Genomic DNA, 27,623 nt, shown 5'->3' with positions numbered 1-27,623 from the left:
AGGAAACAAAAAAAGAGCCGTGCCTCTGCCTTCTCCTAGTGTGCGTTTAGGAGAAGAGTCAATAAGGAAGCACACAAACTCCCGTTGCCAGTACTCTGGCTCCTATTCTGGGAAAGTAAGGACTAAGAAGTTTTGTTTTCACTAAGCTGGAGTTGTTCATCACGAGTTCTTCTTGCGCGACGCATCCACGTGATTCACGGCCGAAGCAACGAGAGGGTGTAAATAAATTTATCTTGGCTTCTTTATATTCAGGTATACAAGGATCGAATTCAGGTGATTTTTCACTTAATTTTGCATTGATTACATGTGTGAATGGACAGTTCTTTGTATGAGGAATCGTAGTGCCCTAATTTGCAGTAATTGCTCGTATTTGGAAGGGAAAGCAGTATCGAATTGTTGGAATTCACTGTAATGGCTAATTCAATTAGTATATATGTGTGATTATGTTATGGTTTTGAACGGGAATACGGAGATGGGGTAGAGAAGAATGGAAAAGTTGAATTAGACTGGTTTTTCTCCTCTTGATTTTTTTTTTGTCGATCATTTTTTTTTTCCTATTCAGACTTTTGTTCTCCAAAAACTTCTTACTGTTTTAGGGGTTTAATTACTCCACAATGTTTTAGTGGTCTTTTGCAGATTCTCAAGACTTTCCATCTAATAGTAGTCTGGTTCCCCCACAGGTATACTACTACCCATAAGGTTTGTCTTAACAAGACTTGGTCCATTCTCTTTTTTTAATTTTCCCCCAAAAGGGTCCTGAATGAATTGTATCAGTTCCATTCTGTGCTTTGTTTCTTCGAAATCTAAAGTCAATGATGTAGACTTTCTTATTTTGGTATCCTTCACTTAGACGATAAGGAGAGAAGCCATGTTGGTTCAGCTTCCGCGCTTGACTCACTCACTCAGAGAACCTTTTGACATAGATCAAGCTTATCTTCAACGCAAGTCTATCATACAAAATCGTGAGAAACCTCGCAAGTAATGACCATATACTTTTTTTTGTTTGATTGCCAAGAAACTGCGGGAAAATAACTAAATGTAAAATTCTGTGGTATAGTTCTGCAAACACGCTGGATGAGTCCGAGCTTGCAAGGAAGATTGTTTACAAGTGGGAAGAAGGTAATGTATGTAGAGATGCATTCCACTTTTTTATTTTTTTCTATGTTGCTCAAGAATTGTGAAATATCGGGATTAGATCCGACCCCAGTGGCTCACTGTATAATGCTGTGGTTATGGTTCTACTATTGGTATTCTTCAAACACCAAATTACAAATTGGGACTATCTAGACATGTCTCCTCCTTAATATGTTGTGAATCTATATTTTGGTGGTGATACAATGTTGGTTTGATAAATGATGACTCGAATTTTGCCTGGGTAGCTTCCTTAGAGGTGCGACAAGCATACAAACAGTTTATTTCTGCTGTATTGGAGTTGATTGATGGAGAAGTGCCCTCAGAAGAGTTTCGTGAAGTGGCACTGATGGTTTATCATCTCTTTGGTTTGCCAGAAGCAGAGAAAATTGTGGATGGTGATAGGAGGTAAGAGATATGATTCCAACTCTATCTCTTAGTGGTAAATTTTTTAAAATTTTTGTAAACATAAAGTGTTCTAGCAATTAGCTTTGGGAGGAAGTTTGTCACTCTTTCTATTCAAATTGTTTCAAGATGTGAGTGTAGTGAATATCACTGCTATCATCTTTTTGAAAGGAAATAAACTATTCTTACATGGCATACAGTATTATTCTCTGGTCATGTAAAGGTTGAAGAGTTTAATTCTGAAATCGGGTTTTTAAGATTGATTTGTCTGTAAAAACGCAAACTCCATCTAGCCTTTCTTTGAGATGCTCAAGATTTGGCCATCTGTTGCCTGTTAAATGTTGCATCCTTCTGTTGATTAATTTCTTTGTATATAAGCGATTAGGTGCTCAATCATTGAGAGGACTTCAAATTCCTCAATCATTTATATGGGAATTCTATGTCGGATATATATATATATATATATATTTTTTTTTTTTCCGGTTTCTACTTCCGCATTCCATCATTCTTCTCAACGAATTATAATTCTCCTCTCTTATGAAACATCTTTATCTGAACTTTTTTGTTTCTATCTATTCTTGTATTCCAGAACCCTGATTTAGGATTCTCTCCTCATTTTTGTGCTGCGGGCTTAACCTATGTATAATAAAATTTAACTGTAGGTTAAAATTGCAAAAACTTATTGGTCATGCGGTCTCAGATGCTCACCTGCAAAAGGTTACGTCTCTATCTCAGATGCTTTATGGTTTACAGCCTGGTAACTGTGAGGATGGACTTCTTTCCGAGCACCGTGAAAAGGAGTGTTGGGATGTTTCTGAATTTGGTGCTGAACTTCATTTCCAAACACCTACTCGGTTTTTGGTGGAAGTTTCTTTTGATGATGGAGACTTGCTGGGAAGTGAAAACATTCAAACTTCTTCTCCGTTCCATGAAGGTTTTTATGATCCCAGTGAACATAGGTATAACTATGCCGCTGTTATTGAGGGAACCTACAACTTGAGTTGGCTAAGAGATGCATGCAGTCGTATAGTTAGTGAAAGCAATTCTCAGCTTTCCCGGGATGAGCTGGCAATGACTATATGCCGAGTTCTTGATTCAGATAAACCTGGCGAGGAGGTAGTATTCAAAAAAAAAAATTCTTTCAGAGTGTTCTTGTTTTTCGAACTTTTATCTATTTAGTATTCTTCCACAAGCTAAACTTTTGAATGCTTTGTCTGTGTCCTTTGATTTGTAGATAGCTGGTGATTTATTGGATCTTGTTGGGGATGGTGCATTTGAAACTGTTCAAGACCTATTATCAGTATGGATACATACTATTCTTCTGTATTATTGAACTCTCTGGCATTCTGGTTGTGTTCACAACTACTGCTATACGCATGTTTTACAGCTACTTGCACAATAATGCATTTCCAGGGATAAATTTTGCACTGTAGTGGGATATGAGGAGTGAACCTTTTGAATTCATTGATATTTTTTCTCTTTGCCGAAGTTATGTGACTACCATTTTGGTCAATCCTTTTCGCCTTAGGCAAACGGTGATTCCTGCCACCACTGCCATCAGTACCTCAACTGCATATTTTCAGCTGCCAACCATCAAATCCAATCCGACCACTTCAACCCAAGCCTTGCCAGGAACCCAATTATGTGACTACATGTTTGAGTGGTCTTATTATAAGTGACCCTTAAGAACATATTTTTCTGCTGGACCCACGTGAATGGCTCGACTACTCTTCGAAGCAGTATTACTGAGGGCAGAGTCCTCTCTCTCTCTCTCAATTGCTTAGTATCAATATTGTCCAATGTCAGACGATTTTATGATAAATATTACTGGATATATGTGGAATTCCTTCCCCCTTTCGGGATTAAAACCCACCCATCATTGATTTTTGGTACTGAAGTCTGCAAAGTTGGTTCAGATACTGAATTCTTGTAACTATTCTTGATTTTCTACTTTGTTATCTTTTCCTTTTCAGCACAGGAAGGAACTTGTTGATGCCATCCATCATGGATTTCATGTACTGAAGTCTAACAAAATGGCTTCCAATGCTCCAACACGTATGCCGAGTTATGGCACTCAGGTATTGACTGATTTTTGATTGAAAACATTTAGAACTAGTGTTTGACTGTGGATGGATGGTATTGACTGATTTCTGATTGAAAATATTTAGAACTAATGTTTGACTATGGATGGATTAATTTGTCAATGAACGTGCAACTTCTGCTATAGGTTACTGTTCAAACGGAGTCTGAACGACAAATAGATAAACTCCGACGCAAGGAAGAAAAGCGATACAAGCGTGGAATAGAATATGGGGCTGAGAGCGACATCTCTGCTACAAGTTTTTCTTCTTTACTTGAAGCCAGTGAGAGGAAAAATCCATTTGATGATTTGATTGGTTCTGGTTCTGGTTCTGGTTCAGGGTCCCCATCTCTGGCAGTTACTGCACTTCCTCAAGGAACTGTAAGGAAGCATTATAAGGGGTATGAGGAGGTCATTATTCCCCCAACACCGACTGCTCCAATGAAACCCGGGGAAAAGCTGGTACGTGCAAATTATTGTGAAAGATCATTGAGATCGTTCTTTTACATAATTTACATTAATTTCATTTTGTTCTGATATATATGAGGAATGCTCACCAATAGTGATTAAAATAAGTTCCCAGAAGAAGAAAAGAAGCAACATATATGTTGTCTAAGAGGATTGGCACCTTGCCAACAAGGGATAGTTTCCGGAAAATATTGCATCAAAATGTTATCATTGGCAGTGCTGAAGATCATCTGTTGTCAATTTTAAAAGCACTAAATGGTTGGCTGATCTAACATATGGTAGCTCATACAGAAGCTTCCTTTTTGTGGGAGGTGCAATTAAGTTGCATTATCTGTCATGTGTATGTTTTCTGATGGAACTATCTTGAGGATCTTTTGGACTATTAGTAACTTACCGAAACTTTATGTCTAAGTACATTTTTATTATAAGCGAATGATTCCTGTATAGCTAACTTTCCATATCAGGAAAGGACTTGCTTTTTCTTAGCATTAAAAGTTGTGTGGGGTTGCTCCGTTTTTCTTATTTATTACTTGATTGTAGCCTTTCAGCTGTTTTTTTAATCTTGATTATTCTCTTGGTGCCTTTGGTGACCTTGATTCTTTTCTTACTGCTTTGGTTTATTATAACTTGTCAGATTGAGATAAAGGAGTTGGATGAATTCGCTCAAGTTGCTTTCCACGGCTACAAATCCCTTAACCGTATTCAGAGCCGGATATTCCGAACTGTTTACTACACTAATGAGAATATATTAGTGAGTCGTCTATTCTGTACCAGTTGTCAAGTTCACTTCCATTGTACTCAGGAGTGATTTTAGTGTGTGTAATTGTTTTTCTAATATCTGCAGGTTTGTGCTCCTACAGGTGCTGGCAAAACTAATATAGCTATGATTTCTATTCTACATGAGGTGTGCACTTTGGTGGGCTGTTATTGGGTTTTGTTGCTTCCTTTTGGGATTTAACTTCTCTGTGAAATTCATCTGGTTGGAACTAGTAAAATATTAAACTGTATCCATTTCATTCATTTTTTTCCAAGCTCTTATGTGCATATCATTGCAGGCAATATTGCAATTATCACCTATTCACGATTTTGCATGCAATGATGCAAGTGTTTTATTTCCTCACCAAATTTTCAATCTTAATCTAGATGGAGATAGGCTTCATTTATTGATGATAACATTGGTTATCGTGTTTTTCTTAGATGCAATATACATAATATATACGGTCTTGGCATTCAACTATGCTAAACCAAATAAAGCATCATTGGAGGCTAATGCCAAGATTTTTTTGTTGTTTATATGCGGACTACTAATGCTTGTAGAGATTTAAGTTTTGGGCTGTTCAAGGTTTTTCTTTCTCTCTGTTTTTCTTTAAAACAATTTTTGAAATGCAATTTTATTTTATTCCTATACTGTGTTATGTTCTATCTTAATTCCCAATCATATTCTTGTAATTCTATTTTTTCAGATTGGACAACATTTCAAGAATGGATATTTGCACAAAGATGAATTTAAGATAGTTTATGTTGCTCCTATGAAGGTTGAACCAATCAGCATAAATTTTTTTGTCCATAAGCTGAAGTTGTCGAGTAATTACTAAACCCTATGTTCCATTCTTTAAGGCATTAGCTGCAGAGGTCACATCAACTTTTAGCCTTCGTTTATCTCCGTTAAACATGACTGTGAGGGAACTTACTGGAGACATGCAACTTTCTAAGAATGAACTACAAGAAACTCAGGTCATTTATTGTTTAGATTAGTGTGCTTATTCTTCTGTCTTGAATCCCTGTTAGAATTAATGTTTTCACTTTTTGAATTTCAAAAAGCAGATGATAGTGACAACACCTGAGAAATGGGATGTCATTACTCGGAAGAGTAGTGATATGTCACTCTCAATGCTTGTAAAACTATTAATTATTGATGAAGTGCATCTGTTGAACGATGATAGAGGCCCTGTCATAGAGGCATTAGTCGCTCGAACCCTACGCCAGGTGAAGTGAATTATCAGTGTTCTCTAGAACTATTTTTACTGTCTACGTTAGGTGCTATTATTTGTTTCATCGCAACTCACAGCTGTGAATGTGTAGGGTGAGTACATTGTCCCATTCTTGTTTCAGTCCTTGGCTTTGGAAGCTTACAAGACAATATACTGCGCTTTATTTTTCAATTGAACTCTTAGTTAGTTCTGATATTTGCAAACGCACATTGGGTTGTAGGATTGATTTTTTTTGTTTTCTTTATGGGTTGATGCAATTGTCAATCTGTGAACATAGATCCAGTTGCTCAATTTTTGTACTGAAAACTGAAAACTGTTTAATTTTGTTCCTACGTTATAAACATTTTGAGTCAAGAGAATTGATTAAGCTATTGTTGATGTGGAAAAAATGCATTTTGCAAAAACACTCATAATATTACGTCCCAGTGCCAGTATCTAGCTTTGTGTTTGTTGTATATATCATACCTTCCTTCTACCAACCCATTTAGATGAGAGAAGGTAGGTGATTATTTCATTTTCTTTAAGTTCATGATTTCTTTAGTGGCATGGCGTAAACTTATAAGGACCCAAAACATATGTGTCTTCTTGTCTGAGTGGTACTCACTCCAATTGAAACATGATTACGTTATGTTTTAGTTGTTTGTTTATCATGTTGATCAGAGATTGACAAGGCATATATTGTAGGTTATTGTTGCTGTATGTTAGTTAAAGGCAACTTTTTATATAATGATTGTTTAAAACCAATGGCATGATGCTAGAGGCTCTAGATGTTGTGAATTTCCATCAACATTTTATTTTTCTTTACATTTTCTTTTTTCATCGCATGACCTCCACAACGCCAGAAGGCCCAAAATTTTGCAATATCTAGTCAGATTTGTTTATGGTCAACCCAAATGTACAAATAATGGTGTTTAGCTGAAGAATAATATGCTCTGTAATTATTCTTTAGTATGCATAAAAAAGGGTAAAAAATTCTCATGCACAAGGTGTCCTCAGTGGGCAGGTTCGGGGATAGGCAGGATGTACATACAACTTACCTCCACATAATGTGGAGAGGTTGTTTCCACTTTGACTTGAACTTGTGATTTCTAGGTTGTATTACTGCAACTCTGGGCCACATGTTCGCCTGTATTTAGTATGCATCTCTTTTCGTAGAGAAGTTTTGAACAATGTTTAGCTGTGGGTGCTTTAAATTGAAATATTTATTTGTATCTATATATGTGTAATGAGTTATTGTTCCATCGATTTCTTTTTTGAGTTGACAGGTGGAGTCAACTCAGACAATGATACGCATTGTGGGCCTTTCTGCTACTTTACCCAACTATCTGGAGGTTCTTCTGGACTATCAATATGTTTTTTTTTTCTTTTTTCTTTTTATCTTTTCTTTTTGAGGAAAACTTGAACATAGCCTACCCCAAACTATTTCCGAAAAAGCTCGGATGGTGATGATGAAAACCTTAACATCATTTTTATCTAACTTTACACATTTTGATGGCGATCTATCTCGTTTTAATTTCCAGGTTGCACAATTTCTGAGAGTGAATCCAGATGCAGGTCTATTCTTCTTTGATTCTAGTTATCGCCCTGTACCACTTGCACAACAGTATATTGGGATTAGTGCGCAGAACTTTATTGCTCGAAATGAATTGTTGAATGAGATATGCTACAAGAAGGTATCTGGTTTTAGGTCAGGTTTTCTGAGATATTTGTTTTTGGTGTATGGTTGAAATAATAAATGCTTTATTGATAGGTTGTTGATTCTTTAAGGCAAGGACATCAGGTTATGGTATTTGTACATTCACGAAAGGATACAGCAAAAACCGCTGAGAAACTGGTAACTGTGCGCTCTTTTCAAGCAGCCTATTTTGTGTTGAAATCAGCTGTGATTGAAAGTTAATTACGTGACCTAGTGAGAGTCATAGATGTAGAAAGAGAAGAAGAGTCATAGTGGCTCTGTTTTGTTCAACATTGACTTAAAACAATGTTTAGAGTGGAGTGCATTTATCTAACCTTCAGATAAAAGAAATTTAGGATATAAGAATGCATTCTGCCCTGAAGAATATGAAGTCACTTTAGTTGTATGAAGGCAACTGGTTTATGATTCTTTATCCCACCATATATGTTTGGATTTTATGGTGAAGCACGCAGACAATTTTATACAATACTAATTCAGTGGGAATTTTTTTGAATCATCATCAGATACTTTACTTCTGGAATTTCTTATATGACATGTTGTAACAGATTGATCTTGCCCGGAACAATGAGACTCTGGAGATTTTCAAAAATGAAACTCATCCACAATTTTCTCTGATCAAGGTGAAGAGCAAAAATATTCCACTGCCCCCCTCATGTTCCCTTTTAAAGATGTTTTCTAATAAAATTTGCATAGCAGAAGGAGGTCCAGAAATCCCGAAATAAAGATTTAGTTCAACTTTTTGATAATGGGGTCGGGGTTCACCATGCTGGGATGCTACGTGCTGATAGAGGTTTGACTGAACGACTTTTCTCTGATGGGCTCTTGAAGGTTGTGACCATTTAGCCTTTACATTCAGCACAACACTTTTTTGATATTTTTGGGCTCATTTCACCAAAACTATGTTGTTTCTGATTCCAGGTTCTTGTTTGTACAGCAACGTTGGCATGGGGTGTAAATCTGCCTGCCCACACCGTTGTGATTAAGGTGTGACCATATCATTACCTTTACAAGTATATATAATAAAGTTCTAATGGCACTATTAGTCCCTGAACTTGTGGACTTTGTTCAATCTAGTCCTCTTTGTGAATGCTTTGATCAGATCCTACATTTAACACTGTTAGTACATGTGCTGTAGTGGCATCAGACATCGAATAAAAAAATTAGAAATGTTGTGTGCAGTATATAAATTATAAGTTGACATTATCATAAATGATGTGGCTACAAATGGCCATGTCTGCAGACTACTTCTCGTTACAATGCATCTTTCTTCCTCCAAACCATTTATTTGTAGTAAATAAGACAATTTATAAAGCCAGCAAAAGATAAGCAAACTCTTACTTGAAATCTGAGGATTCTGAACAAGAAACCAATTTTGTAGACATTCTGGATAACTCTAGTGTTGCCTCTGAGAAATTTGAGTGGTTTGCTTCCTGTGTATTTGAAATTCGTGATAGAGTCTCACTATTATTTTTGTGTTTATTTTTTTGTATTTTTTGGATAAAAGGGTGTCACAAATCCCTTTCTCCTTATCTGCTTTCAACTCATCTTTAAACTTATACGAAATGGACTGGAGAACTCCTTCCCTTCAATACTCATGATAAACTTACTTTTCCGGAATTAGTATTTTGAGAAAACATATAATTATGATGTTATTTGATAAATTTTTATCTATGTATACTTTGGGTTTCATTTTGTCTTAAATTTCTATATATTTGTAGGTTGACTTCCCAATGAAGGTCTATAACTAATTCTGGAAATTATTTTGATAAATTCTGATCTATGTATAACTTAGGTTTCATTTTGTCTTAAATTTCTATTCATTTGTAGGTTGACTTCCCAATGAAGGTTTATCCCCTATATAAGGGCTCCTTGGGTTTAATACTCAACACAAGGAATGCTATATTTCTCTATGATTTTTTATTTATTTATCTTAACATGGTATTGGAGCCCATGCACGGCGCCAGGTGTTGAGTTTCAAACGTTCCACCCACGTAAAAAATTAAAATGTTACACATGTAGGGCGCCTACCAAACATATGGTTGAGTTTGACCTGCACTTGAGGGGTAGCTTTAGCATTGGGATTAAAGGTGTTTCACACGTCCTAGTAATTTTCATATCACTTTCCAAAATGTCAAAAACAAAAAAGAGCCTCCGTAGATAGATATGTCGTCTAACTTTCATTTACTTTTCAAAATTCAATTTGTCTGGTGTCATTGTCCAGGGGACCCAAATATATGATCCAAAGGCTGGTGGATGGCGCGACTTGGGCATGCTTGATGTTATGCAGGTTTAGTTAAATCCCTGTCAAAAATAAATCTTAATTAGATTTGCCTTACATAAGATTCTTGTTTACCAATAGCTGCTTTTCACTATTTTGTGTCGTTTCTTAGATTTTCGGAAGGGCTGGGAGACCACAATTTGACAAAAGTGGTGAGGGAATAATCATCACGTCTCATGACAAGTTAGCTTACTATCTTCGGTTGTTGACAAATCAACTCCCCATAGAAAGTCAGGTAGTTAATTTTTGACAACTTTTAGCTTTATGGAGCATTAACTTGCATTATTATTATTATTGTTATTATTATTTGATAACCTGCTATTATATGTGTGTACTCGATCTTTTCTTTGCATTTGCAGTTTATTAGCTCCTTGAAAGACAATTTAAATGCCGAGGTGGCATTAGGTACTGTGACAAATGTCAAGGAAGCTTGTGCCTGGCTTGGGTATACCTATCTATTTATCAGGATGAGGTTGAATCCTTTGGCATATGGAATTGGATGGGATGAGGTAACATTTGGTTTGTCTATCCTTTGTTGATGTGACTTTTTTGATGTTGGAGATAAATGTGCTAATACATATTTATTCTTTGTATATCATTGCAATTTTATTGTTTTTTGTCAGCTTCTGGCTTAGCTTACTCATCTTTGTGGGTCATGAGTTCTAACCTTTCGAGAAATTTATTTGCTTAACAGAACTAGTATTGCATGGAAAAGTTGATTTTTGCCAATGACTTGACTTACCCTTGAGGAACATGATTGGGACATTGGCGACCTAATTTGAACCACTGTCTCAATGAATTAGTTTACTGCCTCGTGGAGCTTATACAGGCAAATCTTATTTTGGCAGGTTATTGCAGATCCTTCTTTGAGTTTAAAGCAAAGATCTCTGATAACAGATGCTGCACGTGCACTTGATAAAGCTAAAATGATGCGGTTTGATGAGAAAAGTGGCAATTTTTACTGCACAGAGCTTGGTCGGATTGCTAGCCACTTCTATATCCAATATTCTAGTGTTGAAACCTACAATGACATGTTGAAACGCCATATGAGCGATAGCGAGGTTATTAAATATTATCATGCAATTTATGTCATGTTTATACCAGTTTATATGATCTCATTGTTGCACTTCTAAATATTATATGTGTTACCTGTATTCCTAGTTTCCTACTTAAATTGAATTGATTGTGCATCACGTTGGTTCTTCGACTATAGGTCATTGACATGGTTGCCCATTCTTCTGAGTTTGAAAATATTGTTGTTCGAGAAGAGGAACAAACTGAGCTGGAGATGATGATGCGTACATCGTGTCCATTAGAAATCAAGGGCGGTCCATCAAATAAACATGGAAAAATATCGATTCTCATTCAGGTCTCTTACCATTCCTCTGTAATTAACACACTACATTTTTCTGTGTATAATATATATTTGTAAATTGATACGGTCCTTGTGTAAATTGCAGTTGTATATATCTCGGGGTTTCATTGACACATTCTCATTGGTTTCTGATGCCGCATATATAAGTGCAAGCTTGGCTCGTATCATGCGGGCATTATTTGAAATTTGCTTAAGAAAGGGATGGTCCGAGATGTCTTTATTCATGTTGGAATACTGCAAGGCCGTGGATCGACAGATTTGGCCCCATCAACATCCCCTCAGACAATTTGACAAAGAAGTTTCTGCAGAAGTTTGTTTAGCATACTTCTCATTTCCTATTTTCCCAATTGGTTTTTGATACTGAACATTTATGTTTATTTTTAAATTGGTTCAGATACTCCGCAAGCTTGAAGAACGAGGAGCCAACTTAGATCGCCTGCAGGAGATGCAGGAAAAAGATATTGGAGCACTGATTCGCTATGCACCTGGAGGCAGGGTAACTTCACTTTCCTGTTTAGTAGTCTTCTTAATTGTCTGTAATCTTATATTCCTATTTCTGATTTTATTATACTATTAAGCTGACCTCTTTTCCTCCCTTTCTCTCTCTCTTCAAATTTGCTCTTCGTGGGTAATTGAAGTTGGTTAAGCAATATTTAGGATATTTCCCATGGATACAGTTATCAGCAACTGTAAGCCCGATCACAAGGACTGTGCTGAAGGTAACCTTTTAGGCTACTTGCTTTGTTCTGATTCCTAAAAACTTGAAATTTATCTATAACAGTTCTAAATTTAGAAGCACTTATTGACGTGAACAAGGTAACTCAGTGGAATGTGAATGAGATTCCAGCCGTAAGCTCAGAGGTTCCATGTTCTACAAAAAAAAATCAGTTATTATACTAATTTTAATTTTCAGGTGGATTTGCTCATAACTCCAGAATTTATATGGAAAGATCGTTTTCATGGTGTTGCACAACGTTGGTGGATTCTCATTGAGGTTCTGTCTTAGAAACCTATTTCTTGCTTTTTAGTCTTTTTTAGGGAAGCACTCGTGTGATATGAATTGCCTACATAATATATTATTTTGAATTATGCTAACAAAACTAGATAAGAGCTTCAAGAGAAAATTCATACCGTCTTGAAATGCCTGGGACTTGAATTCCATTATATTAGCACATACTTATGCCACCTCATATCCAAGATGTCTACTGTTCATTTAGGTCTTCTGTTGTTATTTTCCACTTCAAATTTCGACAAATTTCCTTATGGGTCTGGCAAAGCTTTCTTTAGTCATGTTACAATTAGGCTTCTTAAGCGTTTCGTCATGTAAGTCCTAAAGTCACTTATCGTATGAGCTCATTTCCTTTGCATTAATGGTTATATTGTACTTTAGGTAGAATCTTTCATACTAGGTTGCACCATTTTTGCTGATATGCTATTTTGTTCAGGATTCTGAGAATGACCATATCTATCACTCTGATCTTTTTACTCTCACAAAGAGGATGGTCAGAGGGGAGCCTCAAAAGCTCTCTTTCACCGTGCCTATATTTGAGCCACATCCACCGCAATATTATATTCATGCTGTCTCTGATTCTTGGTTGCATGCCGAAGCTTTCCACACAATATCTTTCCACAATCTAGCACTACCAGAGGTAGATATTGTTTTATTTTGAGGGTATGAATACGGTAGTAAGCACTTAATTGCTTGTCTCAAAGGTTTTGTATCATATATATGTTCTATTCAGGCTCGTAGTTCTCACACCGAACTTCTGGATTTGAGACCTCTTTCTGTTACTGCACTTGACAATAAAACATACGAAGACTTGTACAGCTTTTCACATTTTAATCCTATACAAACCCAGGTTTGGTTTTGTAGATTTACTATTGGCTTGTTTGTTAGTTATTCAAGCTCTTCAATTACATCAAGCATTTAAGGGCTTGTGATTTGCTGCGTTTACTTGGAATGGCAGACCTTTCATGTTCTGTATCACACGGATAACAATGTTCTCCTAGGAGCTCCTACAGGAAGTGGAAAAACTATTTCCGCTGAGCTTGCTATGCTTCACCTTTTCAACACGCAGCCTGACATGAAGGTATCTGTGAACCTTTCTGCATGTGGTAGGCTAGGAAATTGAATACAAGTTTTAAGTGAATAAAATAAAAGAGATTGAGGTGCTTTGTTTCCGGCCCCAGCTTGATACTATGTTGATAATGTGAAGAATGAATTCTGTCTCCCCTCTCATCTGTTCGACCAAAGACTCGTCTTTCTTTTGTATGATGATGTTACGCGTCACTGTTAAAAAAAAAGAAAGAAAGGAAGAAAAGAATGATATTATGCGATAGCTAGTATTCAAGTGAATGTTCTTATTTAGGCTTTTCAACAATCTTCAAGAAGCTTACTTCCATAATTTTTATATTTCATTTTGGCCTTTTTATAGGTGTTCGTCTAAGTACATTCTGGATGCAGGTTATTTACATAGCACCATTGAAGGCTATTGTTAGGGAAAGAATGAATGATTGGAGAAAGCGTCTTGTCTCCGTGCTTGGAAAGAAGATGGTGATCATTTTAATACATACATCCATACATTCATATATATATATATATATATATTCATATATATATATATATTCATATATGTAAATATAAATATCTACATGCCTATATGTATATGTATGATAGCCATTTATGTGTTTGGGAGTAAATGATCATTTATATTTAGCTTCTCCACATATTATGTTGGGGTAAGGTCTGCGTATATCTTGGCCGACGCGGCCCACTGCGGGAGCCTTATGCACGAGTGTTGTTTACTTTTTTTATGCGTCTGGGTGTGCGTGTTTGCGTATAATAACAAATGTTAGTCACAATAACATGATGTTTCATCAGGTTGAAATGACTGGAGATTATACACCAGACATGATGGCCCTCTTGTCGGCAGATATTATTATATCTACTCCTGAAAAGTGGGATGGAATTAGTCGTAGTTGGAATACTCGAAGCTATGTTAAAAAGGTGCCTTTATTTTATTTTCATTTATTTGCATTATGAGTGGAAACTGTGAGTCTTCATGTGGATTTATTATTGCTGGTTAGTTCTTGATCCATTATGTGTGATACACAGGTTGGGCTAATGATTTTGGATGAGATTCATTTACTGGGGGCTGATCGTGGCCCCATCCTTGAGGTAACTTTCCAGTTACCATTATTATAATGAATTTATAGTATTATGGTACGGGTAGTATAGGGCGGTTGTTGATCCTACTAAGACATGGCCTTGGACTTTCAATTTTTCATGTAATTATAAACTGGCCTGATATATGTTGAAATCATTCTGTATCCTGATTTATTCTCACCATGGCCAGATTCATGTCTAACCGGATATCTCAATCAAAGAGTGATCAATATTGTTTGCATGAAATATACTAGTTTGATTAGGATTTTTAGCAAAGCTATGTATCCCATTATTCTGCTTGACTGCTTGTTTGAATCAAATCTGTTTAATTTTCAGATAGTCCAATTATTTGTTTTAATTCCTTCCAAGGTCTAATTGCAGAGCCTAACTTTCAGGTTATTGTTTCAAGGATGAGATATATATCCTCACAAACAGAACGTTCAGTACGGTTCATAGGTCTTTCAACAGCTTTGGCAAATGCAGGGTATATTTTTTTCCTTTGTTTTGGGTGTCTGTGTGTGTGCGTGTGTTCCTCTCGTTTTTCAAAGAGAGGAAACAACACTGGTATGTAAGGCTCCTGCAGGGTTGGAGAAAAGCAAATCGACGTTACGGACTTACGGCCCTCACCCCTTGTCCTGTATAAGGAATGTTTCTGTGATTTAAACATGTTAACCCTAAATTGCAATGGAGCAATTCTACCTCTAGGCAGATCTAGGCTTACCTTTTTTGTCATACGCATATGCTCACATTAATGTTAATACCATGATATTTATCAAATTAACTCATCTCAGTCAGGCAGAGCCATATTTCTAGAATAGTTGAGCCTTTTTGTGGTTTATTATTTTTAAGGGTTACTCATATGGCATGTCCTTTTATGATGCTGAAGGCTGTTGGTGGCAGACTAGCAGGAGCAACTTTGAATTTCTTTCATGGTCCCTAATAATGGTTTTTAAAAGGTATTGTTAATAACCACACGTTGGATAAAGGGATGAAAAAAAACTGAAAGCCCATATGGAAGCAAAGTGAGCATCATCATTACCATCATCAAACCTTAAACCCTAAAAAATTGGGTATCTTGGAAAGACGGTCGTATGAAGATAATGAAAACCTGTGAGACTAATTTGCCATGTACATTTTTCTTCTGCTATCACAGCTTTTCTAATTTCTATAGAGTTTATACCCTGCATCAATGAGAAAGTGGGCTTGGAAATGGTTAATTATGAAGTAGCAATAGTATAATAGTTAGGAGGCAGTGGACAAGCAGCAAGTTATAGCCTAGGGACCTGGCAAAAATGGGCAAGGCCATCCTCTATAAGTTAGCAACAAAAGTTTTTCATATGTCATCAACAATCATAAGTGGAAACCGTTCCTCTCTCTTTCTCTATTTCTCTCTCTCTCCCCATAAGTAAGTATATCCCCAATGATGCTCTTTTGTTATAACTTTTCCCATGATTTTATGCATCTGCGTGCAATTTTTACTTTTTCTGGTAGTTGCTGCTGTATTTTATCTCTCCATTGATGTCTATTTACACAGAGACTTGGCTGATTGGTTGGGCATTGGGGAAAATGGGTTATTCAATTTCAAGCCAAGTGTGAGACCTGTACCACTTGAAGTACATATTCAGGCAAGTAGATGCAATGGTTTGTGTGGATGTTTTCAATGTTTTTGTTTATTTCATCCATGATTTCTTATTTTACTGTGATGTTGTGTCCTTTCCCAATTAGTTGTCACAGTTTTCTTTTCCTTGTGAACCTTTTTCATGTTAGTTGAATGCGGGCACCTTGTGTCGAATGAACTTCTAGGTAATTATCAATGAATTTGATACATGATATTGATAAGTTATATATGATTTTCTCTGTTGCATATATTTTTGACATTCAGCTAGTTCCCTTTAATTTCCCAATCAAAAACAAAGAGAGGCAGCATGTGCTCGCCGCGGATGGGTGGGTAGAAGATTCCCTTTTAATCCAAGTATATTCTTAAGAAAGATTCTATATAAATTTTATTCAGCAAGATATGTTTCACTCCAAAGATATGTAATTGTGATATTAAGACACTCTGTATTCTAGAGAGTATTCTACTTGGTGGCATTAGCAAGCTCAATTGATTTTCATATTACATGATATGTGGACTGACACTGACTTTGGTGACGTCTATATTGAAATTTGTTGGTCAAAAATTTCTTGGACTTATTGTTGTACTGAGCATCTGCATATTTTTTCGCGAAGTATTTTCTCATTCAGAACATTCATGATAATAATAAAATAATAGAAGAATAAGATAATGATGCATATATGGATTGGAATAACCACTCTCACACTAATGCATATCCTGTTTTAAGACTAAATGGTACGTTTTGTATGCGTGTTATTCACCTTGCTATGCTCTACGATAAGGTATTATTTTCTTGTTAAAAGTAACATACTCTAATAACAAAAATGAGAATGTTGAGATGGATGTATGACAATAGAGGCAAGATATGATGAGAAATGAAAATGTTTAACCCAAAGGAGAGGTAGCTTCAATTGGGATAGAATCTCACCTAGTACATTTTGGATTGGGAATAGAACTCTGGGATTACACATAAACTCGGACATTTTGGTTTGGATCTCAATTGGTGTATCATTAGATTTAAAAACGATACTAATGATTTGTGGGTGACTGCTGCTAGTATCCAGAATTTATATTGTAGTAGTGGCCCCAATGTCGTCCTACATAGGAGGGGTTCCTCATTCTTACTCTTGGGATAGCTAGAGGTTCCTGGAATTTTGAGATAATTTGATAAGAAAGTCGTCTACTGCAGTGGACGACATTGCCATGTGGCAGGAACACAGAGTAAATTGACCAAAGCTAAAAGAACAGAGAATGGATGCTAGAAAAGGCATGGATGGCAGTAATAAATATAGTTTATAGCTTCAAATAGGATTGAGTGGTGAAGAGGAGCATATAAGGTTGGACTAACAGTGCTTATATGAGGATTCAAGTAGCTGAGGCTAAGGGTTTTCCCCCTCCTCTTTTTGGAGTTCTGAAGAGTTGTTATCTTTATTATTACTGTAAGTGACTAGTACAATTGCTTTTTAATGTTCCCTGGAAAATTTAGATTCCCTTGCTTTAACTTGTGTGTGTCCGGCTTAACATTAGTAGATGCGCAGGTAATTCATTTGCGTGTAACAGGAGTAACTGTTTGTGTGGAAGTGGGTGGGAGCCTACATGTATATTGCATTTACAATTATTTTTAACAGTTACTGTTATTAACAGGGATATCCGGGAAAGTACTATTGCCCTAGGATGAATAGCATGAACAAACCAGCGTATGCTGCAATTTGCACACATTCACCTACAAAGCCAGTTCTCATATTTGTTTCATCTCGCCGGCAGACAAGGCTTACTGCTCTGGACCTTATTCATGTGAGATCAAATGCCAGGTGTAAATATGATTTGCTCCTAGTTATCTGTGTTTTGACAGTTTTGTATATGTTTTCTTAGTTTGAAGCCTCGGATGAACAGCCAATTCAGTTTCTTAGTATGCCAGAAGAAGCGTTACAGATGGTTCTTTCCCAGGTTACTGATCAAAACCTGAGGCACACCTTACAGTTTGGCATTGGGCTACATCATGCAGGACTTAATGACAAAGATAGATCTCTTGTTGAAGAACTTTTTGCAAACAACAAGATCCAGGCACTATTCTATTACTTCAATATCTTTTCTTTTTTTGCCTGGAAAGGAAAAATCTTGGCATTAATGAACATCTTCTTCCTATTGTAGGTGTTGGTTTGTACTAGTACACTGGCGTGGGGTGTAAACCTTCCTGCACATCTAGTTATTATTAAGGTAAGATAAACTGTGTATGGTGCCATGTTTTTGCTTTACATAAAAAGAAGAAGAAGATGCATTAGTGTATTTCCTTCTGGTACAAAGGCATGGTTGGAAGTAGTAGAAAATAATGTTGCTGATAAAAGATTACATATAGTAGCAATGTATTGGATTGAATAGGATAATAGAACCTAATATTCATTTAGGATTCATGTGGTCAACTCCCAATATTTAGGATTAAGGCCTTGATGAATTGTTATATGATGAGAGGCTTGAGCTCTTTTAGGGGCATGGTAACTGCAGTTCTAATGATTGGCTTGTTAGGCGAAAGCTAAAAGAGACCATAACTTACGTACAGTGCTTAAATGCAAGAAAATGTTGCTGAGCTTGATAGCTTGACATTTTTGGCAAATGTTGACTTGTGACATAAATGGTACATGTGACCATCACTTAAAATGTTCATGCATATCCTGTTAACATGCTGATCTACCTTCCAGAGTGTTTGCAATTTTTTTTATAAATCTTTTTGCCATTCAAGTGTTTCATTTCATGTATATAATCCCATTCTATTGTTCTTTCCACCTCGCATCTCATCCAGGGAACTGAATATTATGATGGAAAATCAAAGAGATATGTTGACTTTCCAATCACAGATATATTGCAAATGATGGGTCGTGCAGGCCGACCACAATATGATCAACATGGAAAAGCAGTCATTCTTGTCCATGAACCCAAAAAGAGCTTCTATAAAAAGGTCCGAACAAAAGAGAGTTATGAAAATTCAAATAGTCTTATGCCCTGGAAGCCAGAGTAATTTTTTCATCTCTCTTTGCAGTTTTTGTATGAACCATTTCCAGTCGAGAGTAGTCTAAAAGAGCAGTTGCATAATCACATCAATGCAGAAATAGTTTCTGGCACAATTTGCCACAAAGAGGATGCTGTGCATTATCTTACCTGGACGTATTTATTCCGTAGACTGGTAAGGGTTTGCGTTACATTAATTGTCAAAATGATTGACAAACATAAACAATCCAATTTAGTCGATGATGATCTTCTTGGGTTCCAATTTCTGGGTCTTAACTTCGTACTCAATTGCCTACTGATCCAAATAGAAATATAATGCAACCTTCCTTTTCTATTGATTCCCTCATCAAGTTGATGAGAAATGTTTGCTTCTTAGTTTGCCAGCCTTGTCCTTAGTTTGAAGTAAGGTAACATCAGTTGCAAGGTATTTCTTTATTTGTTTACGACTTATCTTGTTTCACATTATCCTCTAGGACCACGGATTGGAAGGGTGGGTGGGTCCTTTCTGTCCCTGTTCAATGGGAGGGGTTTGAATCGCTCCACCCCCGAAATGTTTACATATTCAAACAAAATGTTTGATGTTGCTCTTTGGTATCTAGTTTGCATGAGAAATGTGTTCAATGATGATTGGATCATGTGGTTGTCAGCATCCAATCGATGGCTGTTGTCACTTGTTTGAAAGCCACTGATGATTTTGGCTGCTACTAATTTTCCAAGTATTCTTCACATCGGGTCTATGTAGAACTACTTTAGCTTACTGATGTAGGAAGAGAAATGGAATATTCAACTAAAAGGAGTTGAAGGAGAAATGATAGCTAAAGAAAACAGAACAGCACTTTAAAGTAGTTGAATGTTTCTGAATTTCATTCATAAAATGTGCTTCTCACTTTGTCTGTCTTCACTAACATGGAAGCATAAACTTTTTTATATAGAAACTAGAAGTTCTAAAGGCAGTCATACTACTGAAAAATGCTCAATAATTCCCAAGACTAAGTAAGATATCAAGATTGATTGATATTCTAAAAGACTGCACCACCACTTGATAATTCTGAAAACTTAAAAGGCAACAAAAAGCCATTATTGCAAAAGTTATTGCGTCAGTTCCTCCTGGAAATAAGATCCAAGTGGATTACACTTTTGCTTATTGGTAGTAATAGTTAGTGGATTAAGATTTAAGATCCGAGTTGAATTTTGTAGTGCCTGTTTTTTTAAGAACTGAATGTTTTTTTGTATCTTTATCTTTTTTTTTGTCGTGGAGTGTGGGTGTCTACTTTCAGCAGTATTCACACTTGCCATCTAATCTCTTACGAACAATGTCACAGATGGTTAATCCAGCATATTATGGGGTAGAGAATGCAGAGGCTGAAGTTATAAATTCTTATATATCAAGGTAATAACATAAAAACCAGATCCGTTGAATTGCTTCTATTAGGATGATCTCTTAGTATGAATACTGGCTGCCCAATGTCTCTCTTTTACAGATTAGTGCAAGACACATTTGAGGATCTGGAAGATAGTGGATGCGTCAACGTGAATGAAGATAGTGTGCAGCCTACAATGCTTGGGATGATAGCATCGCAGTATTACCTCAGCTACATGACTGTGTCAATGTATGGGTCAAATATTGGTCCAGATACTTCTCTTGAAGTAAGTAGTTTCAATCGGTCGTTCATATGATATTATTAATATTATTGCCATTACTATTGCGCTGATCACTGCTAACGAGGTTTGCTTCACCATATAGATGTTTCTGCATATCTTATCAGCTGCTTCAGAGTATGATGAACTTCCTGTGCGTCATAATGAGGTATGCTTTTGATCATGCCTATGTTCTTTTGTTTTCAGTTGTGTAGAGTATGTACGGTCACTAACAGAGCGGGTTAAACAATGAAAAAAAAATATCCACGGGATGAGGGTAATATAACCTGTCATACTGGATGCTTTGCCTTCTATGATTTGAACTCAGGTACTTAATTCTATGGCATATTCAAGGTACCATGCATATATGCATGATTACATGAATATTTCTGTATACATACATGCATATATGTATATATTTGCGTGCCTGGATACTTGTGTTAGTTGCGCATGTATGCTTAACTTTGCATAGATGTGGTGCGCATAAATTTTAACAAGGAAATCTTTAGCTCTTGTATCAGTGGAGTTTAACTTCTTAAATTAATGTCTTATTTTGGTCTTTTCAATATGTAGCAGATTGTTCTATATATATCTTATTTCCTGTTATAACTTTTGATATGCGGTTACCAAATTTTATTCTCACAACATTTAATGAAAGAAACTTTTGAAAGCTGATTTTTTTTTTTTCAAAAATAGCTGCAATATCAAGTGGGGTCTAGATCATCCAACTAAGCATAATGAAAATATGTTTCACTTCATGATTAAAAACACACAGGGTTAAGTCTGTTTAGTTGTTTGAAAGTGTACATGGAGAGGAAAAAGGTAAAATGTTGTTTAGGTAACAAGAATTTTGATAAAATGTTGTTTAGGTACCAAGAATTTTTATAGTTAAAATTGCTTTCATAAAAAGATCATTAACAGGGAATTCTGTCCCTCCAATCGTCCTAATTTGAATGTATTATTAAAAATTCCTTTAAAGGTTTAAAGGGTATATTTGTAGCTATGTGGGTTACTGGGTTATTCCTAATTATTTACATAGATGCGTCCTTGTTAGAATGGGTTTTTAGAATCTTATCAAAAAACAGAAAAAAGAATGGGTTTTTAGAATCTTATCAAAAAAAAGAAAAAAGAATGGGTTTTTAGAAAAACTAATGGATTAGTAGAGATACTGGTTCCTCCATGTTTTTTGCAGCATTGGTTTGAAGGTTCCGATTGAGGCTCTTGCAGCTCTAACATTTTTCTTGCACTCATCCTATGTTTTGATGCAAGCTAGTCAGCCACTTAATTTTTTATCTTTGGCTCTTAGAGTTTCTTCCTTTTAGTCGAGTATGCCTTCATTGTATACTTCTTGCGTTTACCCGTTCAGTGCGTTTCTTTCAATACTTTCTTTTACAGTTACATAGAAAAGGGTTTGAGAAATTCAGGGGGGTTTGAGTATCCTTCCTGATTTTAACTCTCCAAAACTAAAATAAATTTAAACAAGGAATAGAATAATCCTTTATCAAGTATCTACTTTGCTGCTCTCTCCCTCTACTAAACATAGTTCCATCAATTGTGATAGATGTTCTATGATATTGTTTTTAAAGTTAACCTACTTCCTTTCAGGAAAATTATAATGAATCGTTGAGTCAGAGAGTTCGATATATGGTGGACAAGAATCGACTAGATGATCCACATGTTAAAGCAAATCTGCTATTTCAGGTCAATGTCATCTTGTTTCCTTTCCGAACAAGATGACTGCTGATAATATGTCCTTTAGTCTTTTCTGGATTTCCTTTCATTTCCTTTTTCTTCCCAGCACAATTTTATTGCTAACATGCAGGAGTTTTGAAATGCAGGCACATTTCTCTCAATTAGAATTACCAATCAGTGACTATATCACTGACTTGAAGTCTGTGTTGGACCAAAGTGTACGCATCATCCAGGCCATGATAGATATATGTGCTAATAGTGGATGGCTATCAAGTACAATTAGTTCGATGCATCTCTTACAAATGATTATGCAGGTATCGCTGCTCTCTGTTTTTTGTTAAACATTCTTTTTTTTCCTCTCTGCTTTTTGTACCCTTATTTTAGACCTTTCGCAATCGGCATAAGTTTAATTTTATAAATAGAGAAGGCTAAATGCCTGTCTTATTATATCTGCTTCGTTTGAAATTGCATTGGAATTTTTCGTGGTTTCACAGTTTGGTTTGGTTGGTGACACACAATAGTGGGATGTTTCTCTTGGCAGCTTCTAAGTGTTGACATTTTAGACAGCATTTTTTATAGTGGTGCATGAAGGTTGACAAATCTAGATTGATCCAAGCTGTTGGGTGACTGAGGTGAATAAATTATAGCAACGGGTTGAGGACATAATTGAATTTAGTGGAATGACCACGGATAAGTTTTTCTATTTACGTGCCCTTAGAAGTCTCTTGTATTTTATGGGCAACCTTTAAAAGTGATCATGGTTCTGCTTCAGTTTTCAAATGAATAATAGTTAAGCTTCCTGGTATGTGTTTATCTTTGTGTTTTTCTTGAAAATTACTTTGATCTTTCTTGCCATCACTCCTAAACATTTCAGTGGCCAAATTTCTCATGGGCATTAATCTTTGTGTCTTTCTTGATAAATTACTTTGATCTTTCTTGCTGTCTCTCCTAAACCGTAAAACATGTGTTTTGATGTCAAACTTGTGAAGAAGTTTCTGGATTTCGAGGCAATTGCCAATTTGGAGTGTTTCAGTGGGCAAGTTTCTCATGGGCATTAATCTATAATCATGTTTGATGCAACAATTGTGAAGTTTAAAGCAAATGGTATTAGACTTGACCAGATAAAAAAGTTCTACAGAGAATTATGGTACGACTTGAACAGATCTCTTTTGATGGCAGAAAGAGAAAACAGAATATTCGTGTTGATTGGAAGGAAAACTTTTTTTTTTTCTATTGGAAGAGGGAGAAAGAGAGGACATCTTAAGAATCACAGAGTTTGTTAGAGGTTGCAGGATTTCGGCTTTCCTTGATATGGTCGAAACAGGCTTGTTGGTTAGTGCCGTTTAGAAACTATGGAGGAAAAAAAGTAAGGATACTTTGTTGGAAATTGAAGATCAGTAGAATAAATTTGTTAACTTGCAGTGCAGAAGAACATGAACGGAAGGATATGGTGACCAAAGAGGTGAGTAATGGAGGTGAGAGACTTCTCGTCATATCCAAAGGGGTGGAGGAAGAATAGCAATAGTATGGGACTTGAGATGAAGGAATATCTACTAGGGGCTTTATCAGGAGGATGGGAAGTAAAAAGGGTAACATATGTGAATATTGAGGGTGCATATGTGTTTTTTGGGGCCCCCTTGACCATGGAGTTTCTTAATTATACTCCCTTCTCATGAGGACAATAAAATACCAAGCAAATAGCATCATATGCACAGGATTGCCCTTCCATAATTTATTTAGCAGTATAAGCTAGTTGTGTAGTAAAAGTATGTTTATTAAAATCAATCCATCTATTATGCCTTACTTCCCAATATCAAGACTAACAAAGCTGATATAAAATGGAAAACACCTCTAACTTTACTGATGAGTCACACGTCTTGGTTTTATTTCATTATGCTTAATGTTATCAAAGCTTTCAAAAAATAGTCCTGAATGGAGAAATCGTCTTTAACTTCGTTTTCTAAGCACTCTTGAGAACATTGTTGCTTAAAGAATTTCCGTAGCCAAAATTACACTAATACCTTATACAAATATTTGGGGGTGGAATAGAGGTGAGCTTAAAGCCAATCTCAAATGGCCCCTATGTACACATTAAACTTGGATTATTTGGGTTATCATTTCGCTAACCCAAAGTACATGAGATACCCTCAGTTATGGATGTTTTTGCATCTCCTATTTTGGTGGAAAATAATCATCAAGATTTAAGTCTAGTACATAGATAAACATGAACTATCTGTCTACAACTTAGTTTATATTTATATTTCCCTAATATTCCTACTTTTCCGCATGGATCAATAAGCGGAAGGACATTGCTGATGAGGAAGTTCCTTCTCTCTACCTTGTCTAGATGTCTAGTTTGAGTTCTTTCTCTTTTCCTTGGTTGATTTGCTTAAAGGAATATGTATTGCCCTGCTGTCATGTTTACTCTACTAATTCTTATTTTATACATCTTCAGGGTTTGTGGTTCGATACAGATTCATCATTGTGGATGTTGCCTTGCATGAATGCTGACCTATTTGAATTGCTGAACAAACAAGGAATCTCTTCAGTGCAGCAATTACTCAATCTTCCTAAGACAACATTGCAAGCTTTGATTGGAGATTTCCCTGCTTCAAGATTATATCAGGTGCATAATGCAACCTGGAATTCTATGCTTTTACACTTGTGTGCAGTCTGTTTCTGTGTGACAACTGATGAGCAAATAGTTTTAATTTATGTTTGGAGGAATATGAGGAGGAAAGATACCCCAGTAGAAGGGTTGTCTGACTTTTTAGACATCTACCCCTATATAAGTAGTTAGGTAAAAAGGTGAACAACTCCTGTGCACAAAGCGAGCTTGAGACATGCAAGATTTACGAAGACTTTACCTCCACATAATATGTGAAGAGGCTCTTTCCAGAAATTGAACATGTGACCTTTAGGTTGCACCCTTGCAACTATACCACTGGGCAATGTTCGTCTTATGTAATTGATCAAGAGTCCCCTTAAGTAAGTGCATACAATAAGATGAATTGCAACTTCCTTTGTTATTCCATCAGCTAATTGATCATCTGAAGTTTGAGCTTCACAAAATTGTCCTGCTTTTATCCAAATTTTTGTTGAAGTGTCAATGGACCTTAATGTTTTCATCCTGTCATGTTAGATGGGATGATTCTCAGCATTTATAGCTTCTATTTTGTCATAATATGACCATGTCGGCTCTTAGTCTTCCTTAGGCTCGCAGTAAAATTCATAACTTTCAAGCCACATAATGTCACCCAAGCATTGTGGCATGTTAGCTTCTGGACAAAGGTCATATGATCATGCATAATCTCCATTTCAATTAATTTGTTACATTTTGTGTTTTGTGAAGACGAAGTGCTGTTAATTCTTCAAAGGATGTCTCGGCATTTCGGCAATTGAGCTCTTGTCACGCATTTTGTATTGTCAGGATCTACAGCAATTTCCCCGTGTTAGGATGAAATTGAAACTTCAGAGAAAACATACTGAAGTTGGAGAATCGAAGACACTAAACGTTAGATTGGAGAAGACCAATTATAGGAAAAATACGTCAAGGGCTTTTACCCCTCGATATCCTAAGGTAAATGATAAACTTACCACTGAGTTTAGTAACTGGTATGAAAAATCTAAGTTTGATCTTTCTTTTGCAGCAAAAAGATGAAGCCTGGTGGCTGGTTCTCTGTAACACCTCCACATCTGAACTATATGCTCTCAAGAGAGTTTCATTCTATGATCATTTGGTTACCCGCATGGACATACCATCTTCTCTGATAAGTCTCCAGGTTAAATTGTCCCGCCCTTTTTTTCCTCCTCGCCAAGCTCTCTCTCGTCTTTCATGTATTTGCCGTAATATTATTATATAGCCGTTTGTATTCTTTTTCCCCTGGCTCTATTTCCTCGAGATATCAGTAGGGCTGGATATAACGATAGAGCTCAAGATGCAGGAGTGTTAAGGTCCAAGGTTTTCTGTGAGTTTCTGATAGAAGCTTTTGTTGAGCCACAATAAATCGAACTTCTTGCCATTATGTGCTTTAAAGTTTCTTGATGCCAAACAAAACCATCTGCAAATCCCAAAGCACTGTTTCATGTTGTTTTGTTCCAAGTTTCGAAAACAGTGTTTAATACGTACATCCTTCCTTCTCCTGCTGAAGGAAATGAAATTAAGGACAGCTTTGCATGTGACTTGCTGCTGAAGTTGATCCAGCTGCTACCTAAATATTTAAACATTCTTGTTTTCCTAACGTTTGGATTATTATCCTTTTACAGGGGTTGAAGTTGATGATGGTTTCTGATTGTTATATTGGCTTTGACCAAGAACACTCCGTGGAGGAATTCTCTGAAAGTGGACAACTGGAATTGGAGAACTGAGCTGTAAGATTTATTTTTGGCCCTACACATTAGTGGATTTCAAATCCAACTTTCTCTGGTCTCTTCATTGATTCTGCGTGGAAGATTTGCTGAAAATGTACAAGCCAATTCGACTAACCATCGAGTGTTGAGTTTCTGGTTTTCGGATTCTTTACTCGTATTCTTCTACGAAGAAGGTTGAGAGAATTAACGCACTTCCTTCTATTCATTCCGATATACATGAATTCCATTTCTTTCTATCAATATTGAAATAGATTCGTCACTTTATTTTTATTTTTTTTTCATAAATAGATGATTGTTACTTAATTAAGAATTTAATATAATGCAATTAAAATTTCACACATATATGGCGTCAGATATAGTGCCTGGCCGGCAGGCCCCTGCATCAAACAACTCGAGCCTGATAATGTGGGTGTTTGGCAGTGCGTTTGCACTGCGTTCAGTTACAACACACCTCACAGCACCACAGTTTTTTGTGACACGTCAAACAGCTTTTGCGTTCCAACTCACCTCACATCGCCACAGCTTTTTACCTCACAGCACTCCTAAACGCTTACAATGTATGTTGAATTGTCCTACGTAATTAAATTAGGTCAATTATTTTATTTTCGATTAATGTATAATATAAACATTAAGTGATTTTATATTAATATTATTAGTCATCTAATATAACCGTAATTTAGATACGCCAAACGAACCTCACAGCACCACACCGCA

The 27,623-nt window shown here is 36.2% G+C and overlaps 1 protein-coding gene across 10 annotated transcripts; it reads left to right on the top strand.

The window, feature by feature from the left end:
* On the top strand, positions 1 to 27,247 carry LOC120016305 (DExH-box ATP-dependent RNA helicase DExH14). Of its 10 annotated transcripts, none has more exons than XM_038869009.1 (51): positions 2 to 252; positions 637 to 680; positions 851 to 978; positions 1,058 to 1,119; positions 1,380 to 1,539; positions 2,199 to 2,652; positions 2,771 to 2,836; positions 3,510 to 3,614; positions 3,764 to 4,078; positions 4,719 to 4,835; positions 4,929 to 4,988; positions 5,548 to 5,619; positions 5,702 to 5,818; positions 5,909 to 6,070; positions 7,341 to 7,406; positions 7,596 to 7,748; positions 7,826 to 7,909; positions 8,317 to 8,391; positions 8,468 to 8,599; positions 8,690 to 8,755; positions 9,993 to 10,058; positions 10,162 to 10,284; positions 10,409 to 10,558; positions 10,898 to 11,110; positions 11,263 to 11,418; positions 11,510 to 11,734; positions 11,819 to 11,920; positions 12,063 to 12,143; positions 12,338 to 12,418; positions 12,870 to 13,073; positions 13,167 to 13,283; positions 13,392 to 13,514; positions 13,889 to 13,978; positions 14,306 to 14,431; positions 14,540 to 14,602; positions 14,986 to 15,074; positions 16,125 to 16,215; positions 17,850 to 17,999; positions 18,078 to 18,269; positions 18,357 to 18,422; positions 19,003 to 19,158; positions 19,240 to 19,383; positions 20,531 to 20,598; positions 20,690 to 20,855; positions 20,953 to 21,015; positions 22,452 to 22,547; positions 22,685 to 22,852; positions 24,994 to 25,164; positions 25,969 to 26,118; positions 26,189 to 26,320; positions 26,805 to 27,247. In XM_038869009.1, exons 3-51 carry the CDS (start codon positions 869 to 871, stop codon positions 26,904 to 26,906), a joined length of 6,300 nt encoding a protein of 2,099 aa, XP_038724937.1. In that variant the 5' UTR covers positions 2 to 252; positions 637 to 680; positions 851 to 868; the 3' UTR covers positions 26,907 to 27,247. The 10 variants fall into 10 exon arrangements, 9 of the variants coding, with proteins under 9 accessions (XP_038724937.1, XP_038724936.1, XP_038724935.1 ...); XM_038869008.1 differs by having other exon boundaries at positions 637 to 699; XM_038869007.1 differs by having other exon boundaries at positions 624 to 680.
* Positions 27,248 to 27,623: the final 376 nt, after the last annotated feature.

This window comes from Tripterygium wilfordii, chromosome 15 (assembly GCF_013401445.1).
Source record: "Tripterygium wilfordii isolate XIE 37 chromosome 15, ASM1340144v1, whole genome shotgun sequence".
Taxonomy (NCBI): domain Eukaryota; kingdom Viridiplantae; phylum Streptophyta; class Magnoliopsida; order Celastrales; family Celastraceae; genus Tripterygium; species Tripterygium wilfordii.
Note: the sequence above shows the minus strand (reverse complement) of the source record. Positions and strands in the feature narration are given on the sequence as shown.